The sequence below is a fragment of the Sparus aurata genome, chromosome 8 (genome assembly GCF_900880675.1).
Source record: "Sparus aurata chromosome 8, fSpaAur1.1, whole genome shotgun sequence".
Taxonomy (NCBI): Eukaryota; Metazoa; Chordata; class Actinopteri; order Spariformes; family Sparidae; genus Sparus; species Sparus aurata.
Genome location: NC_044194.1, coordinates 3,340,374 through 3,357,950, shown reverse-complemented (window position 1 = coordinate 3,357,950; position 17,577 = coordinate 3,340,374). Strand labels below are relative to the sequence as shown.

Here is a 17,577-nt window from a genome sequence, read left to right as displayed (position 1 = left end):
TAAACTCCTTAAACTACTTGAAACACACATTTTGTTCCCATTCTTCCAAACGTAATCAAGAAAAGTACTAATGAACAGACATGTTGACCAGCAGGGGGCAGTTCTGTGATCCCTCCGGTGTAACCGCCTCTCTTAACTTTGTAAACTCCTGCAATATTTCCACATTATGAATCCGCTTTGTCTCCGTGTGGGAGTGTGTTATTGTGTTGAGGTCGACACCTGGGATTGTTTTCTGTCCGCTGACCGAGAGAAAGTGAAAATCAGCTGTGTTTAAATCCACCTCCATGTCCGCGTGTGTGTGTGTGTGTGTGTGTGTGTTGTCAGTTAACGGCGCCTGAAGCATCAGTGCTGTTGCCATGGTTACCTGCTGATTTATTTACTCCGGTTTCGAGCGATGGTTAAACAAACATGTCGTTGTGTGATGATTGTGCCGCTGCTCGGCTTCTCTGTCTGAAGATGAAGGTTCTGACCGGCCTGGTTCTTCCTCAGGTGGACGGCATGCAGTGGACCACGGGCGACCCCTCGCTGCCGGCCTCGGTGTGCAGCCTGCCCTGCCGGACCGGCGAGAGGAAGAAGGTGGTGAAGGGTGTCCCGTGCTGCTGGCACTGTGAGCGCTGCGAGGGGTACCACTTCCAGGCCAGCGAGTTCACCTGTGACCTGTGCCCCTACGAGAAGAGACCCAATCAGAACCGCACTGGCTGCCAGCCCATCCCCATCATCAAGCTGGAGTGGCACTCGCCCTGGGCGCTGTTGCCTGTCTTCATCTCCATTCTGGGCATCATCGCCACCACCTTTGTCATCGTCACCTTCGTCCGCTACAATGACACGCCCATCGTTCGCGCCTCGGGACGGGAGATGAGTTACGTGCTTCTGACGGGCATCTTCCTGTGTTACATCATCACGTTCCCCATGATCGCCGCGCCTGATGTTGCCGTCTGCTCCTTCCGTCGAATCTTCCTGGGCCTCGGCATGTGTTTCAGCAACGCCGCTCTGCTCACCAAGACCAACCGCATCCACCGCATCTTCGAGCAGGGCAAGAAGGCGGTGACGGCGCCGCGCTTCATCTCACCTGCCTCCCAGCTGGTCATCACCTTCTCTCTGATCTCAGTCCAGCTGCTGGGCGTCCTCGTGTGGTTCGCCGCCGACCCGCCGCACACCTTTGTGGACTACGGTGAGCAGCGCACGCAGGATCCTGGGAACGCTCGCGGCGTCCTCAAGTGTGACATCTCCGACCTGTCGCTCATCTGCTCGCTGGGATACAGCATCCTCTTGATGGTCACATGCACTGTTTACGCCATCAAGACGCGTGGCGTGCCAGAGACCTTCAACGAGGCCAAACCCATTGGATTTACTATGTACACAACCTGCATCATCTGGCTCGCCTTCATCCCCATCTTCTTTGGCACGGCGCAGTCGGCAGAGCGGGTGAGTGTTCCTCTCTGATAAATAATGTACTGGCGTGGTTTAATGTAACGTTCTGCCTCGCAGCAGAGTTTATTAATGGAAACATACGCTGTCAGCTGCATCTGCATTTACTCACGCAACATGCATGTTTTCATGAGACACTAATAACAGCGTGATGAGTTTGAGAAGCGTACTACTCGAGGACGTATCCTGATACACAGGCTGAGGCGTTACAGTTAAAAGAGGCCAACACAGACTAAGACACAACAATGATGGCGGATGGCGAGCTGCCACCCAAGTTCTTTACCAAAGACAAATTGAACATGGCGGGGATTGTACGGGAGCCCTACACGGTCAAACATATTATTTCCTATGATATGTTGTTTTTCCGAGACAACGAGCTAATTAATCATGAGAAAACGACTTCACACGCTGCACTGTGGGTGGTTTTTTGGGAACATTTTCAGCTTAGACGCCATTTCTTTGCTGGCACGTCACTGCTGGAATAACAGACATGAAGCTATGAGAAATAAGAGGGAAGACCCTGTTGTTGTTGTTGATGTCTCAGGAGCTAACTAGGGGAGCGTACCTATGTTCCCCAGGTCCTATGTTCCCCAGTTTGTTCAACCCTAACCCCAAACCTAACCCTAAGGACCCTTTGGGTGAACAGCGGGGAACATAGGACCCTTTTTCTAAAAAATGGACCTATGTTCCCCGGTTCCATACAAAGCGGGGAACATAGGACCCGGGGAACATAGGAATGACCCCCTAACGAGCTAACTTGCTAACGTTGCACTGTTATTGCTGATTTGTTCGATGGTATATGAGGCCTGAAATATAACTTTGGCACATTAATGAAGTTGCTACACGTGGCACCGCTCCTGTAATATCAGTGTATGGTTGGAGCATTGGTTGCTAATGTTAGCGTCTTGTAGCAGAGCACTTTTATTCGTGGACTTCACCGCAGATGAAGACGCCATGTTGAAAATGTCCAGTCAAAACGTCAACACCGTGGATGCTGATGATGACGTATGAGGGTCTTGAGGGGTTTGTCACATTTCATAACCACCGCTCGCTGTAACGCTGTTCTCAGGGGGGTCGGGGGTAAATCTTGTAAATGGGATTGGGCCTTACTGTAGGCCACTCTCTGTTCTGACTGACTGATTGATGATTGATTAGTTTCTGATCACCACAGGCGCAGCCCGGTCTGCTCTGCAGCCTCTCGAACACAAAACTAATTAGAGCAGAATTAAATTTAGCACATTCAGACAACAGTTTTTGGGTTGAGTTTGCAGTAAGGGAGCTGCCAGATGGAGGATTTTGCTCATTATCGTGTCTGTGGGGAGATCTAGAGGACAGGTGGAGCGATTCGCTGAGATCTCCTCTAAATATAGTTTATCAGTCTTTTTCTGTTGCTACTGTTCGGTTACTAAGGATCTGAAGGGTTGTTTAGGATATGAACAGGGAACACTGCACGGCTGACAGCGACATTTCGGACGTGAAATCAAACGTTCAAGACTGTGTGAGGGAAATTAGAAAACGGCAGCACAAACGCTTGAAGCAGTTTTTTTTTTTCAAATCACTCAAATAATATGGATTGAGAATATCATGTACGATGACCCCCTAAAAAAGCTAACAGGTGCCATCTGAAGAAGCCGAGAGTATCTGACATGTTCAGGTTCACTCTGATCTGACAGGGACTAGAAATCTCAGTTTTTACCGCGTGTTATTTATACCCAGAGAAAAAGACCGATGCAGCAGATTTCAGACCGAACACTCAGACATGCTCAGGTGAAGATTACATCACCGTCGGCCAAACAGACCGAGGCGTCACGTCAAGCAGCCGGCGGCTTTTCCCTCCCGGAGGCTTCAGAGAACAAAAGTCTGCAGGCAGAAGACAATTCTTCTGCAACAAAGCTCTGAAAAACTGCAACCGGCAGATATGGAATAAGAAGAATAAGACTTCCAGGATAACTTAATACAAAAATGAACTGTATTTAATATTTTTCTAGATGCACTGTTTGATTTAAGACCTCGCAGCATCCACACAGTTAATTGTGGAGAGAGACACACAACAACCGCCTGAGGCCGTCTTCATCCATTATTCACAGAATGCTGTTGTAAATCAACTCTGCTGCTGCTGCTGCAGCTAAATCTGACCAGAGTTTTCTGCTGTGAACACGTGAATAATGTGACAGGTTTCACATAATCAGACCAGGTGTATCGATACAACCGCTGCACGTCAGAGTTTACATTTAAAATTTAAATCCAAGTCCAGTTTGAGTCGATTCATGCGGCGAAACCGTTCGACCTCAAACTGTTCTGTTGCCTCGATACAGGATGATCTGATGCAAGTGTGTTTTTTCTTTGCCGGAGACTTTTAGTTCAGTTTACACACTAGCAGAATTCAAAGGTAGAGAAAGATTGAAGTAATGTCGGAGTTTCTCTTAAAGCTAAATGTCAGCCGTCAGGAAGTAGACTGCAGGAGGTCAGAGGTCGGCCTGTTCATTTAGCGAGGGATCAGCGCTGTTGATCGACTGTCGGTTTGGCCTTTTCAGCAGCTGTAACTCCCACTCAACCGCTCGCAGAATCGTAGCCAGGTTCAGTTTATCTTCAAATAAAATCTGCAGCTGCCGCACTCGGAACAGCGAGCGTGAGAAGAAGCACGATCCGAAACATGAAGTGCACTTTGGATTCGGGCTTCTTAGTTCTTTACGTCCAGGAGCTGAACTTTTCTCAGACACTCCCGGTCGCTCCACACTTTTTGTGACTCTGTGGTGAATTTTTCAGAAAAACTTTTTTTTCCTTTTGGCATCCTGAGCTCTTCGTCTCTCTGTCGGGCTCCTCCACATTTATTCATCCGTCAACTCTTTCTCTCCTCGATGCTTTATATCTTCTGTGGAGAGAAAAAATCATTTCCTGGAGTTTCATCATCATCATTTCTCTGACATACAGCGACTTTAAGGCTGAAAGTGAAAAATGGTATTTCTGTCAGCGGGGGCTCTCCAGCTTTGTGGACAATTCAAAGACAAATGTCTGCTTTACTTTTTTTCTAAATCACAGGGTTGTGAGTTAACGCAGCAGGAGCTGGTGTCATGCAGGAGGTCTGTGGGTCATCCCTTTGAAAACTTAATTTCTCGTCTGCATAAAAACCGGGTTTTGTTTCAGACTCCAGACAACATTGTTATTTGTCCATATGTCAAGTGAACAGGGGGACTTCTGAGCCAGTATCCGCCCATCGATCGAGATAATTGTGCCAAAACTGGAAAAAACAAAATGATTGAGAGACATTCAAACCCTCCCTTCATTCAGACCGGCCTAATGACAGCGTGCAGAGCGGCTGATTGTTGTTTGTCTGCCAGAAAGTGGCGATAACTGTCAGACGCAGCTCCTTCAGGAAGGCTTGTAGGAGGGGGAATAAACTAAGAAGTCACCTTTATGGGGTTTTTTTTTCTTTAATGAATGTTTCACTTTCTTCTTCTCTCCGTCTGGAAGCAGCCCGCTGAGGTAACTCTGTGTGTTTGATGTGGTGTTGAAGGAAGCGTCACCTGCAGGCTCAGACATCACAGATTCAGCGTCTTTTAGCGATGAATATGTTTATGTGAGCGTCGCGCCTGCATGCGGGGCGCAGCGACTGTGATGAAAGAGGCACTTTGAGGGAATTTCGCGAGTTAATGCAGAGTCTGTAGATATAAAAGTTATAGCGCAATATCATTTTAACATTGCTGTGTATTTGCAGCTATTCGAGTTTCTTCAGGACGAGTTCTTTAACATGAAACTGTAGGAAATTAACTATTATTGATCCCTGAGTCGAGGTCGTGTGGTGCCACATCAGCAGGTAATGTAAGCTGTTGTTTTTAAATGGATCAGTCACAAATTCACTGATTGATCTCCTCATTATCTTCTGTTACTGCAGCAGCGTGACGTTCTTTTGGAGGCAGGCTGATTCCAGGTCTGCTGTCCGGGTTTCGTGCCTCTGTCATGATTGTGTTTTGACTCTGCAGCTCGAGCAGAACTGCGTCTCTTAAAGGGATATTCCGGTGTAAATTTAATCCATGGTCTAACACACCATGAAACTGTGTTAGACTCCCTCTCTAGAGATCAAGTTAGCAGACCGCTAATTTACGGAATTTTATCAACCTCAGAAACGACCACACGACAACAATACACTGCAGTAAATGGATCCAAATATAAACCGCCACCAAAAAGCCACAAATAATGCTCAGAACAGCACCAAACTTCAGCAACAGTACAAATAGGGTCTCAGCACATAGTCCGGGGCATCTAACCTCCGCTAGCTTAGCTGGATTTCTACTGAAAAGCTGACTAAATTTACCACTCTTCTGCAGCAGCTTCCTGTTGACAGGAAGTCCCGACGAGTCGATTACCGAGTGCAGTAGAGTTCCGCGGCTCATGGATGAAAATGTATGATTATGACTCCATGGAAAAGCAATCAAAGTTCATATGTGTCTTACCTGCCAGTTTATAACAGTTATTATCGAGAGCGGACAGGGAAAAGAACGGAATTGAGCATTTCTAACCGCACTCGGTAATCGTCGCGTCGGGACTTCCCCGACCCGGAAGCTGATGGAGGAGAGTTGAACTCTGTTTTTAGCTTCACAATAGAAATCCAGCTAAGCTAGCGGAGGTTAGATGCCCCGGACTATGTGCTGAGACCCTATTTGTATTGTTGCTGAAGTTTGGTGCTGTTCTGAGCATTATTTGTGGCTTTTTGGTGGCGGTTTATATTTGGATCCATTTACTGCAGTGTATTGTTGTCGTGCGGTCGTTTCTGAGGTTGATAAAACTCCGTAAATTAGCGGTCTGCTAACTTGATCTCTCGAAAGGGAGTCTAACACAGTTTCACGGTGATTTAGACCATGGGTTAAATTTACACCGGAATATCCCTTTAATTCAGTAACGTCTTCTTTCATAGTTTTTAAATTCCCATCTTGTTAAGTGTCTCTCAGCTCGTTGGAGAGAGGAGTCAGACTCTGGTTAGCTTCTCACGCTGTTGTTTCTTCAACATCGTCATCCTGTTTTTGTTCACTGTCATGTTCGGCCTGTGACTCCTTTGCAGTCTTCCTTCTTTCACATTTGAGTTGAACTGGTTTTGATGCTTTGTAATATTGATCGGAGGGTCACCACTGCACATCCATTTTGTTGCAGCGCCACCGGAAGTCCTCCCGTATTTACATTCGTACAAAACGTGCCACATCGTCCTGCTTCCACATGCAGACGCAGTTTTGTTCGCTGAAGTTGATCAGGACGGATTTGGAATTTCTGGAAAATGTTCTCCTCATTCCTCTTTGATAGGATTATCCCACCAGGTACCAGTTTTGGCTTTCGCTTCATGTAAGGTTGATGGCACTAAATAAGAGATCATTCACTGATGGCACATTGATGGCAAGGTGTTGGAGGCACGAGGACGGAGGGAATGACACACCGATCAGGAAGGAGCGTCTGTGTCATCGTATTCGTTTCATCCTCTCAGCAGCCCGAAACGATCGTGCTGTAAACCTCCTCCTCCTCCTCCTCTGTCGCTCTGTGGGAGTGTAGAGTAACTTAATAAAGATAAAGCTCTTCATTAAAGTGGCTTATTAAAACACAGCTGTGAAACAGAGCGCTTATTGATCCCCGTCCGCGCTGCAGATCTTCATTTTCTACTTTAAGGTTGAACATCCAGTCGATGAAGATGACAGCAGAGCGTTTCTGTCGCCACGTTTGGTGATATTAACCCGTCGTACGCCCGTCGTCACTCTCTCAGCCTCTCGCCGTGTTATTTTAGAAGCTGAATGTCTATTTGTGGGCTGAGATATTCAGCGTGTGAGCACCCGCAGCTCTGTGAAACATTCAGCGTCGGGGTTTGAAACGCTTCACAGTCAAATTCATCTTGGACGGATTTAAACCTACAAACGTCACCAACGCACAGAGCGCTTTTCTGATTATCACAGTTCATCAATCCGACCCGCTTCAGACCTGCTATTACCAAAACCCGCCCTGTGTGATCTGAACCCAAGAGGACAGCTGTGAACACAGGTGTGAAGGCACTCAGGACGCATTTGAGATCTGATAACTCTTATACTAAAAAAGAAAGAAAAAGAAGAAGAAAAAGAACTGTTCTGACCTTAAAATAAAGGTCTACATAATTGTGACCCAAACCACAGCTGACCTGTTGAAACTAACCCGACATTGACGTGCATGAATTAAGTTTTAACCAGTCTAAAAACAGACTAATTAGACCCCATCTTTAATGTGTTGAACCTGAACTAATCAGCTGATCTTTCAGGTTCAGTTGTGAATCTGGAGCCGTTCGCTCACTCGCTCGCTGACATTTACAGCAGACGCAGCAGTCGACTGTGTGCCAGCTCCAGCTGAGGCCAACAGAGACACAGAGAAGCCAAAGAATGACTAATAAGCACATCAGAAGTGCTGGGCCCTGAACACACCACCGGCCGCCCGAGGAGGCGTTCCCGTTCACAGGTAGAGGGAGAGGAGTCAGGGCCGCTGGGAGAGAGCGGCGCTGCCTCCATACGTAATGAACCAGGCTTTGATATCCAGCCAGAGGATCCAAGAGAAGATTAACATGCAGCTTCCGCCCACAGCTGCTCCTCCAGGGAATCTAACTCTCCTGACCTCCACTGATGAGCTACTTTATCATATTAATATGCTAACGCCGCTATTATTAGTGTTATTATCAGCGCCGACAACCAACACACTGCCAGGATTTATCTGGGAGGACTGAAATTAAACAGGAATAAGCATCAGTCCTCACACACGTCTCTCCAGATGTAACAAACCAACACATGTAAAATGAAACAGCTGTGGACTGTTCACCAAGGTGAAGAGTCACAGTAATCAGAGTCACAGTAATCTGAGTCACAGTAATCAGAGTCACGGTAATCGGAGTCACAGTAATCGAAGTCACGGTAATCAGAGTCACAGTAATCAGAGTCACAATAATCAGAGTCACAATAATCGGAGTCACAGTAATCAGAGTCACAGTAATCGGAGTCACGGTAATCGGAGTCACGGTAATCGGAGTCACGGTAATCGGAGTCACGGTAATCGGGGTGACAGTAATCAGAGTCACAGTAATCAGAGTCACAGTAATCGGAGTCACGGTAATCAGAGTACTGTGGCGAGTGCTGATTCAAAACCTCATCTGCAAACTAAACGACTGTCTTTGAACGCCAAATTAAGAAAAATGGATCATTGTGAGTCATCCAAACGTAAAGTTTCTGAAGATGTCTGACACTGTTGGACCGTCCGCAGCTTTGAAACTACATTTCTTTGTCGTACGTGACGAAACAAAAGACATAAGAAGCAGTAAACAGACAGAGAGGGAGACTGGAATGTGGAGAAAAGGCATGTTAGTGTCTCGTATCTGCAGAGAGTTTCTGATTTTCTCTCTTTGTTGCTGCTCGGGACGCTTTACCAACCCAACATGTGTCTATTTGACGTCCTGGGAATGAGACTCAACAATCAACTGTCTTTGTGGTGCGTTCAGGAACAGCTGGGACAAATCCCACTGATTCTACCTTTAACTTTAATAGATGAAGTTTTAGAAATGTCCTTAGTAGGGAGACTTTTTACTTTTCAGAGTTTGTATTTTATTACTTTTACTTTAGTAAAGACGTTGAATCAGCACTTCTACTTTTACCAGAGTCTGTTTTATTTTACCCTCAGCTGGAGGAAACGATCTGTGGACTTTTGCCACCTCTGGCAGAGATACAACTAAGTATAAATGAGATTATTTTATCAAAGTCCCAATCTTTTTAATTGCCTGTTCTTTACAGTACAGTGTTCCCTCGCTGAGATGTTGTTGTGTTGTTGTGATGAACAACATTAAAACCTGCAGTCGATGCCGTCTGACTGCGACTGATTTATTCTGCTTCTCTTTATAAGAACTGTGTGAGCAGCGATTAGCTTTGCTCCGCTGCTTATCTTCGTTATGAGCCTCAGACTTGTGGAGAGAAAGTCAATAACAGCCACGGTGTTATTGCTCGCCATCCATAGCCGCCATTTAAGCAGCGTTTTTTCTTTTTCTTTACTCGAGTGAGGAGGGAAAGTTCGCTCCAGGCCGGATGAAGAGGACGGAGTATCAGTGTGCAGCAGAGGCACAGAATCAAATTATCAACAAAAACTGAAACTTCTGGTCCGTCTGAATGTATCAGACAGCTTCCTACGACAGGTTTCTGAGCTCTCGGGGAAATCGCAATCTCCCAAAAAGATGAAAAACTGTCCTGCATATTCTGGTGTTGTATGAGCCGGTCTGGTTCCTCCACCTGGTCTCTTCTGACGTTCAGATTATAGCCGCTCCAGTTCCACTCGGGGCCTCAGCTGCTCTCGGCTCAGCCTCCCACAGTCCTGAGCTCTAAACCAGCCGCTTTGATCGGGCGGGGAAGGTGGCGTCCAGGTCACAGAGACAGAGAGCTGTCCAGTCGCAGGACTCAGCTCTCCATTAACCTCCGCACACCTTCACAAACTTCTCCTTTCAGAGGATTTAAAGTTGCTCACGTTGAGTGAAACTTTTTTTAAAGGCTGCACCGTTTCTTAAAATGGAAATAGTTTCATTTCAGACACATTTCTCCACACATACTGTTGAAGTATGTTCCTGGTCTGGTTTAGAAAAGGTCCGTCTGGAGGAGGAGACAAAGCTGGCTCGGTGTCGTACAGCTGATGAACCGCTGATTTGACGATGCTGACAAAAACTGGCGCGACACATTCTCAGCTCGTTCTCCGCTCAGCTGTATCAGCAGGCCGAGGAAGACACTCGGACGGGGCTCAGAGTGGACGGACCTCCCTTAATGCACCACAGAGTGCTGCTCCTCCGACACGTCTTCACACTCGTCTGACCTTCACACCGTTCGTGGCGATGGCTTTTGTGCAGTAACAGCTTGAGTCGGAGCGACCGCATAAATCACTTCAGAGCTTGTTCTTTCCTCGCAGGCCCACAAATGAGTTTATGCTTCGCTGTCTGTCATACATTTTCATAATGATTCCTTGATGTGTTGCTGGAATCACCGTCGCTGTTGTTTTTTTTGGGGGCTCTCTCGTGGGGGAAAACTCGCCATCTGTCGCCTCCTGTTCCTTTCCTTCCTTTTTTCCCCGTCCTGGTGGCTGAGCGGCTTCCCGTCAGTTCGACACTCAGTCAGAGTGACCATTAACCCGGGCATCGACTTAACGTGGGGGGTGGTTGCCATGGCGACGTGGGTGGTCTCTGGGCAGCGGTGGCGGCTGGGCGGCGTTTGTGTGGGAGCGTGTGCACAGGTGTGTTGTGACAGATGCTGGAGGGTGGGAAGAGGAAACAGGTTTGTGCTGCCCGGCTGAGCTCTGCATGCTGTGTGTGTGTGTGTGTGTGTGTGTGTGTGTGTGTGTGTGTGTGTGTGATGGAGCAAGCTTGAATAACTCAGTTTCTTATTGCAGCAGCAGGCGGTTGGTTTTCACCCCCCCAAAACGAGTTTTTATCAGGATCAACGGCGGCGACGAGGGAGAACACGAACGACTTTAATGTTTCCTGTCACGACTGAAAGCACTCGACCTTTTTACCTTCAGCGTCCACACTGATGTCTCATTCAGGCTCCGTGCCTCCGGCTTTTATATGTATTGATTGATAACTGACGTGGATATAATGTTCACTGTTGCAGAATGAGCGTCACGGTTTCAATATTCAAATAAATCACATCCATCAGACACGAGCAGCAGACGTCTTCAGCGTAAATCCGTCTCCATTGGACATGAATCCGTTCCTGGTGTTGTGACTGAAGGGTTACACTCTGCTGAAGTTGCTCTAGAAAGAAATAGATGAATGAATAGTTAGACTAATTCATTACTTGAATTGGGAGCTTAGTTTTGAAAGCTCTGGAGCATGAAGTGAGGGAGACCGCTGCTTCGTCTGCTCTGTTTCAGGTTCACAGTGTGCCTGACTGTGGATCAGCTTTCTAAATGCCTCCTTCTGTCAGTAAAGACCCGCAGTTACACTCGAGAGGCCTTCACAGCACACCGCAGACAGAGATAACAACACAGAGAATCAATAGTCTCGTACTGGCTCATAAACGCAGCACGGAGCCTAATGATGCGTTCAGGGTCATCTGTCAAGCTGAGATGAGGAGAGCGAGGGAGCCGCGGTGCTGCTCCGCTCTGTTGTTGATCCTGTTTAAAGAGACCGAGATTATGAGTTAATGATCGTCCAGCTGATCGCGTGATGGAGCGCCGACAGTTAAACACTCGTTCAGCTGGGATGTAAAGGGCAACTCCAACAATTTTACACATCAGGAGTACTGCTGCATATGAGACGATGCAGGCGGCTTCTTTTTACTTCATCCTCTGCTGATTCTCCCTGCGACGTGTAGAGCTAACGGATGGATAGCTCGCCACTTAAAGCAGAAATCAATTATTCATGTATTACTTGCAGTTGCTTCCACTTTGTCGTCTTTGTGATTATGTTTGAGCCACTGACATTGAAACGTATAACTTCCTGCAGATGTTTCACAGTAAAAATCTTCCAGGAGCTCAAAACAGTGATCACCCTCCGTCCTGATCAGCTTTACTGTGACAATCCGTGTTGAGTTTTATTAGCAATAGCAGTAATACTAATAATAATTAATAAAAAGCTAAATAAAATGATCGAAACACGTCAACAAGGATATTATTCACCACTTTGACTTTTCCACCAGTCAGCTGGAGAGTCTAAAAAAAACTCTTAAGTGACGGCTGGTCTGGAGCCAGAGTATCAGCCTGAGCAGCCGCTAACACGAGCCACTAGACTGATTCCAGCAAATGAAGCGAGCGGAGTCGACCATCTGTTGCTTTAATGAAGGCTGATGGAATTATTACTGCTGAGTTCAAACCTTCAGATTAACATTTAAGTACATCTTTCCGGTTTTATCTGCACGCAGTCAAAACTGTCAAAATTCCAATTCGATGACGGATACTTGAGTCATGACAACACAATCTTAGATCTTCACTTCACAGTAAAAGTTTCTCCCAGTTATGGTGATGTTTGTTAAAGATGATGTCTTCCTGAATCTCACTGGCCGCCCTGTAACTCCTTCCCTCCTCTGGTTTCCTCCTCAGATGTACATCCAGACAGCCACGCTGACCGTCTCCCTCAGCCTCAGCGCCTCCGTCTCTCTGGGCATGCTCTACATGCCGAAGGTCTACATCATCATCTTCCACCCCGAGCAGAACGTCCCCAAACGCAAACGCAGCTTCAAGGCCATTGTCACCGCCGCCACCATGACCAGCAAGCTGTCGCAGCTGGCGGCCGAGCGGCCCAACGGCGAGGTGAAGACGGAGCTGTGCGAGGGCGTGGAGGCCAGCGGTGAGTTCTTACCCACCACCTTTTAATAGGTCTGAAATCAGAGCACATTATATTATATATTATATAGCCTACATATTATACACGGCATGACTTCTTCTGCATCACACCTTCTGTCAGGTTAATGGAGCTTTTCCGTACACGTCGGGCTCGGCTGCACTCGGCACGTCAGCCCGGCGCGGCAGGGATTTGCATCACCATGACAACAGAGCTACCTGGTCGATGGTGGGTCTGTAACTACAGACGCACTCGTCCTGGTCAGAGGAGCAGGTGTAGAAGCTCTTCCTCTCCAAAGCAAAGCTCTGCAAATTCAGTGATAAACAATAAAAGCTTTTTATTATGAAGCAGCAAAATCAGGAGATGTTTTTCAGAAGCACGACTCAACATGATGAAACAGAACTGGATCTGTGTCAGGTGAGAAAGATTGACGGAGATGCAACTAGAATAAAAACTTCTTCTTTTTATGTGCAAATTACATTATTACCCAAAGGCGGTTCAGGTGCTGGTTCAGATCTGGAACCAGTTCTTTGCAATACGACAGTCAAAGAACTGGCTCTCGTCCAGGAAACACTTTCTTGGAGAAGAATCCTTTACGTCAGTGGCTTGGGGAGTTATTTCATCCAACGACCAGCTAAAACTAGCTATTGTCGCATGTTCTGACTTATTAGCAGGAGAATAAAAGCAACAGTGGTCAGAGGTCCAGTCATGCAGCCAGGAGAAACACTCATGAAGAGATGATGTAGTTTGCTGTAGATGTTCCTAGCGATGCTGGGACTCTACGGTGGCCCTGTGGAAAAGCAAACCGGTTCCTCAAAGGGATATTCCGGTGTAAATTTAATCCATGGTCTAACACACCATGAAACTGTGTTAGACTCCCTCTCGAGAGATCAAGTTAGCAGACCGCTAATTTACGGAGTTTTATCAACCTCAGAAACGACCGCACGACAACAATACACTGCAGTAAATGGATCCAAATATAAACCGCCACCAAAAAGCCACAAATAATGCTCAGAACAGCACCAAACTTCAGCAACAGTACAAATAGGGTCTCAGCACATAGTCCGGGGCATCTAACCTCCGCTAGCTTAGCTGGATTTCTACTGAAAAGCTGACTAAATTTACCACTCTTCTGCAGCAGCTTCCTGTTGACGGGAAGTCCCGACGAGTCGATTACCGAGTGCAGTAGAGTTCCGCGGCTCATGGATGAAAATGTATGATTATGACTCCATGGAAAAGCAATCAAAGTTCATATGTGTCTTACCTGCCAGTTTATAACAGTTATTATCGAGAGCGGACAGGGAAAAGAACGGAATTGAGCATTTCTAACCGCACTCGGAAGCTGATGGAGGAGAGTTGAAATCTGTTTTTAGCTTCCCAATAGAAATCCAGCTAAGCTAGCGGAGGTTAGATGCCCCGGACTATGTGCTGAGACCCTATTTGTACTGTTGCTGAAGTTTGGTGCTGTTCTGAGCATTATTTGTGGCTTTTTGGTAGGCGGTTTATATTTGGATCCATTTACTGCAGTGTATTGTTGTCGTGCGGTCGTTTCTGAGGTTGATAAAACTCCGTAAATTAGCGGTCTGCTAACTTGATCTCTCGAGAGGGAGTCTAACACAGTTTCACGTTGTGTTAGACCATGGATTAAACTTACACCGGAATATCCCTTTAAAGGTTGAACCTACTTCGAACCAGCACTTGGGTTTACATGAGACCAATCACACGACTACTTCAGGGGTTTTCCTGTTCAGTCCTCAATTGTCAAACTTTTAGAGACTCTGATTTTGGAAAGATGGCGTCCAATCACAGATTCTTTGATCCGCTCTACGTCAGATGTTTATCAGCGGCGCTTACGTGGCTTTATAGTTGATTTGATGCAGCAATGAGATGAGAATACGTGTCCACATACCTTTGGCTATGCTGTGTCAGGCTGTAGTGGATCCACATAAATCTTCTTATCGGATTTACCAGCCGGCAGCAGGTGATGAAGAACCACAAACACCTTTAATCACTCTCTGAACAAAACAAAGATATACTGTAAGAAGACCGGTCGGAGTGAGAGTGGAGCCTCTCTGCAGTAATGAGGATGTAACAGGAAGTTGACTTGACTTTGTTTAGACGTCACCTGGGACCAGATCTGATGAAGGCAAACTGTTTACAGCTCGGAGTTTCACTTCAAAGCAGCTTCTCGGTCCGTCAGCAGAAAAAGTGGGAGACGTCGGATTGTTTACTCATCAGAGACGTGCTGACTGAACTGATCTGCTTATAATCTAACAAGCTGCAGCTCACATCAGTTTTTACTTACAGACCTCACACAGAGCTGAACTTCCTATTCAACCCTGCAGTGTTCAGTCAGAGAGGAAGATACAGTTACAGATTAACTGAATGGGATTAAAACACTTGGTTTGGTCCAAATGCTACAAAAAATCCAAGTCAACACTGTTCAGAGGGGTAATCCTATTTTGATAAACTCTCAGGCTTGGGTTCAGCGGATAAAGACTCTGATGGCCGACAGATATCGACTACTTTGCTGTGACCATCGTTAACATCGTGATTTGAAAGGCGCCCAACCAGAAAGCACAAAAAAGTGGTGGCTCAGTTGGTGGAACACAAGACGTTAGCAGAGTTGATCTCTCAAAAACAAACAAGGTAATTAAACTACACTCGTTCTTAACCTGACGCACCAGATGGTCTGCCAAGTCATCTGAGGAAAGTGTTCAAGAGAATACTTACCAGCGATTGGATGAACCATCTGTCTATCACAGATCTACATATACAAGATCAGCAGTAGGAGAGCACTATCACCTTCATTTCCGTTCTTTGCTCTTTTTTCAAGGGAATGAACTCTCCAGTTCTGATGTAATTGATGCTATAGCAGCTATTCTAACCTCTCAAACCAACATTTGCTTCTCTTACTGGCCATCATACCTCAACCAGGCCAGCAGCTGTCAGTGGTTCCTCGAAGGATGTTGACGGTTCTGAAGAACTTCAATTTGGACTCAAGCAGATAGCTTGAAGTGTGGCAAGATGGATTGCCATGATCACAAGATCATCTTGCGAAATCCAGCTCCCTCACAGTTTGATTAGAAATGTTAAGTAGCGAAAATGTCCTGAACGTGCCGCTAGAAATGTCAAGAATGTTAAGAATCAAATGTTTGTTTTGCTACTGAGTCGATCTGCTTTATGTAATTCATCAGGTTTCTTCTGACTGCATCGTTGTCTGTTGACTTGTGACATCCACTGATCAGAAATCAGCCTCTGACCTCTGAACTAAACTTTAAATTTAAGTGAAGTTGCCAATTTAACGAACTGCCGTTTGTTTTTCTTTCCTCAGTGCCGCCAACAAAAAACACCTACGTCAGCTACACCAACCACGCCATGTGAAAAAACATCGCCTTCAACACGAAGACGTCACGGGACATTTAACTGGAGCTCTGTCAGACTCGGAGGAGACGTCGTCAGAGCTCGAGACAGGAAAGGAGGCGCTCTGAACAATCTGAACGACTGACGAACTGAAGCAACACGTGTGGTGTTTTTATGTTTACAGACAGCAGCGAACCGGCTCGACCGGCGCCGAAAACCTGAACGGATCACAAGTCAAAACCATCCGACAAACCGCGAAGACGCAACAGGATGGTAACCTGGGAAAAAATAAATAAATAAATAAAACAAGTCTTCAAAAAGAAATACAAAAAATAAATTGTGGGGACCAACCATATTTGTTGTTATTCTAATTGTACGTTTAAGAAAAAAAAAAAAGTTGTGGTTGTGAAAATTTCTGGTTCTTGTCTCATGTCGTCCGTCCGTCGACCTGCATTATGAGATGAGTCCGTCGCTGTTTTTTTCGGCTAATTGAACAAGTAGCTTTTGGTTGTGAAATGTCTAAATGCCATGGTTGAATTGAAGCATGCAGTTTTTTATACAAATGATCTATTTATAATAAAGGAATGTTTCACAAGTCGGTGTCGTGGCTCAATCTGTTTAAATGATCTTCGAATGTGGGTGGTTCAGAGTCTGCACAGGGTGTTTTATTTTGAAAACTGATGTCTTTCCACTGTCTGACTTACTGTTTGACTTGCTCCACCCTGTGCAGGATGATGCGGCTGTCGTCTGCTTCCGTCAAAAATAAACTTCTCAGGGAAAAGATGTTTCTGGGGTGCTGCTGAAACGCAGCGTGGACTCAGAGCATTGTCTACCACGGCCACGATCAGCACTCGCAGTCGTGTTGCTGCAGAAACACAACACAGATGTTTGTTGGTGCACATGACAGCTACTAAATCTCACAATTAAAAAGTAGTTAAACCAAATCATTCTGGAGAGATGAAGCCAAATGAAGCATGTAACCAGTGCAGATCGTCGTGCTGAAACTCCACTGGAGCGGCTGCACATCGGCATTCGTCCAGTGGTCCTCGTGAAGACGACGTGTATGAACGTGAGTTCTGTTTTAACGAGAAAGAATATTTTTCATTGAGGATGTTCAGTGGGATGTGACCAGAGAGACTCTGACATGTTTATTCAGAAGATACAGTAACAAATGCTTCGCCTCCCCGCAGGACAAAGCTGCCAAGCAGGAAATGAACAGGAACTCCTGGACTCGACCTTTAACATACAAACCTGAGAGTGTGGCAGGAAACTCAGCACAGTGTGCGCCTCATTACAGACTTTTTGAAAAAAAAAGGCAGTCGATGTGATCGATACGTGCTGTAGAACAGGAGAGGCCGGATCAATACGAGCTGCCAGAGAGAACTCCTCATGCATGTAATGAATATTTCTGCATCTCCTGGCAGAGAAGAGGAGGACAGGTACAGCCTGAGTGATGAAGCCTTGGGGCGTCCTGCTTTTATTTCCCTCGA

General features: G+C 46.2%; 1 protein-coding gene across 1 annotated transcript in view; it reads left to right on the top strand.

Moving 5' to 3' along the window:
• The window catches only part of grm8b (glutamate receptor, metabotropic 8b), a 102,461-nt gene extending 85,779 nt beyond the window's left edge, over positions 1-16,682 (top strand). Inside the window, exons 9-11 of the mRNA XM_030427089.1 lie at positions 490-1,425; positions 12,484-12,730; positions 16,059-16,682. Coding sequence (XP_030282949.1) covers positions 490-1,425; positions 12,484-12,730; positions 16,059-16,108 — 1,233 coding nt within the window. The 3' untranslated portion in view covers positions 16,109-16,682. The remainder of the gene's footprint in view (positions 1-489; positions 1,426-12,483; positions 12,731-16,058) is intronic.
• The last annotated feature ends 895 nt before the right edge of the window (positions 16,683-17,577 follow it).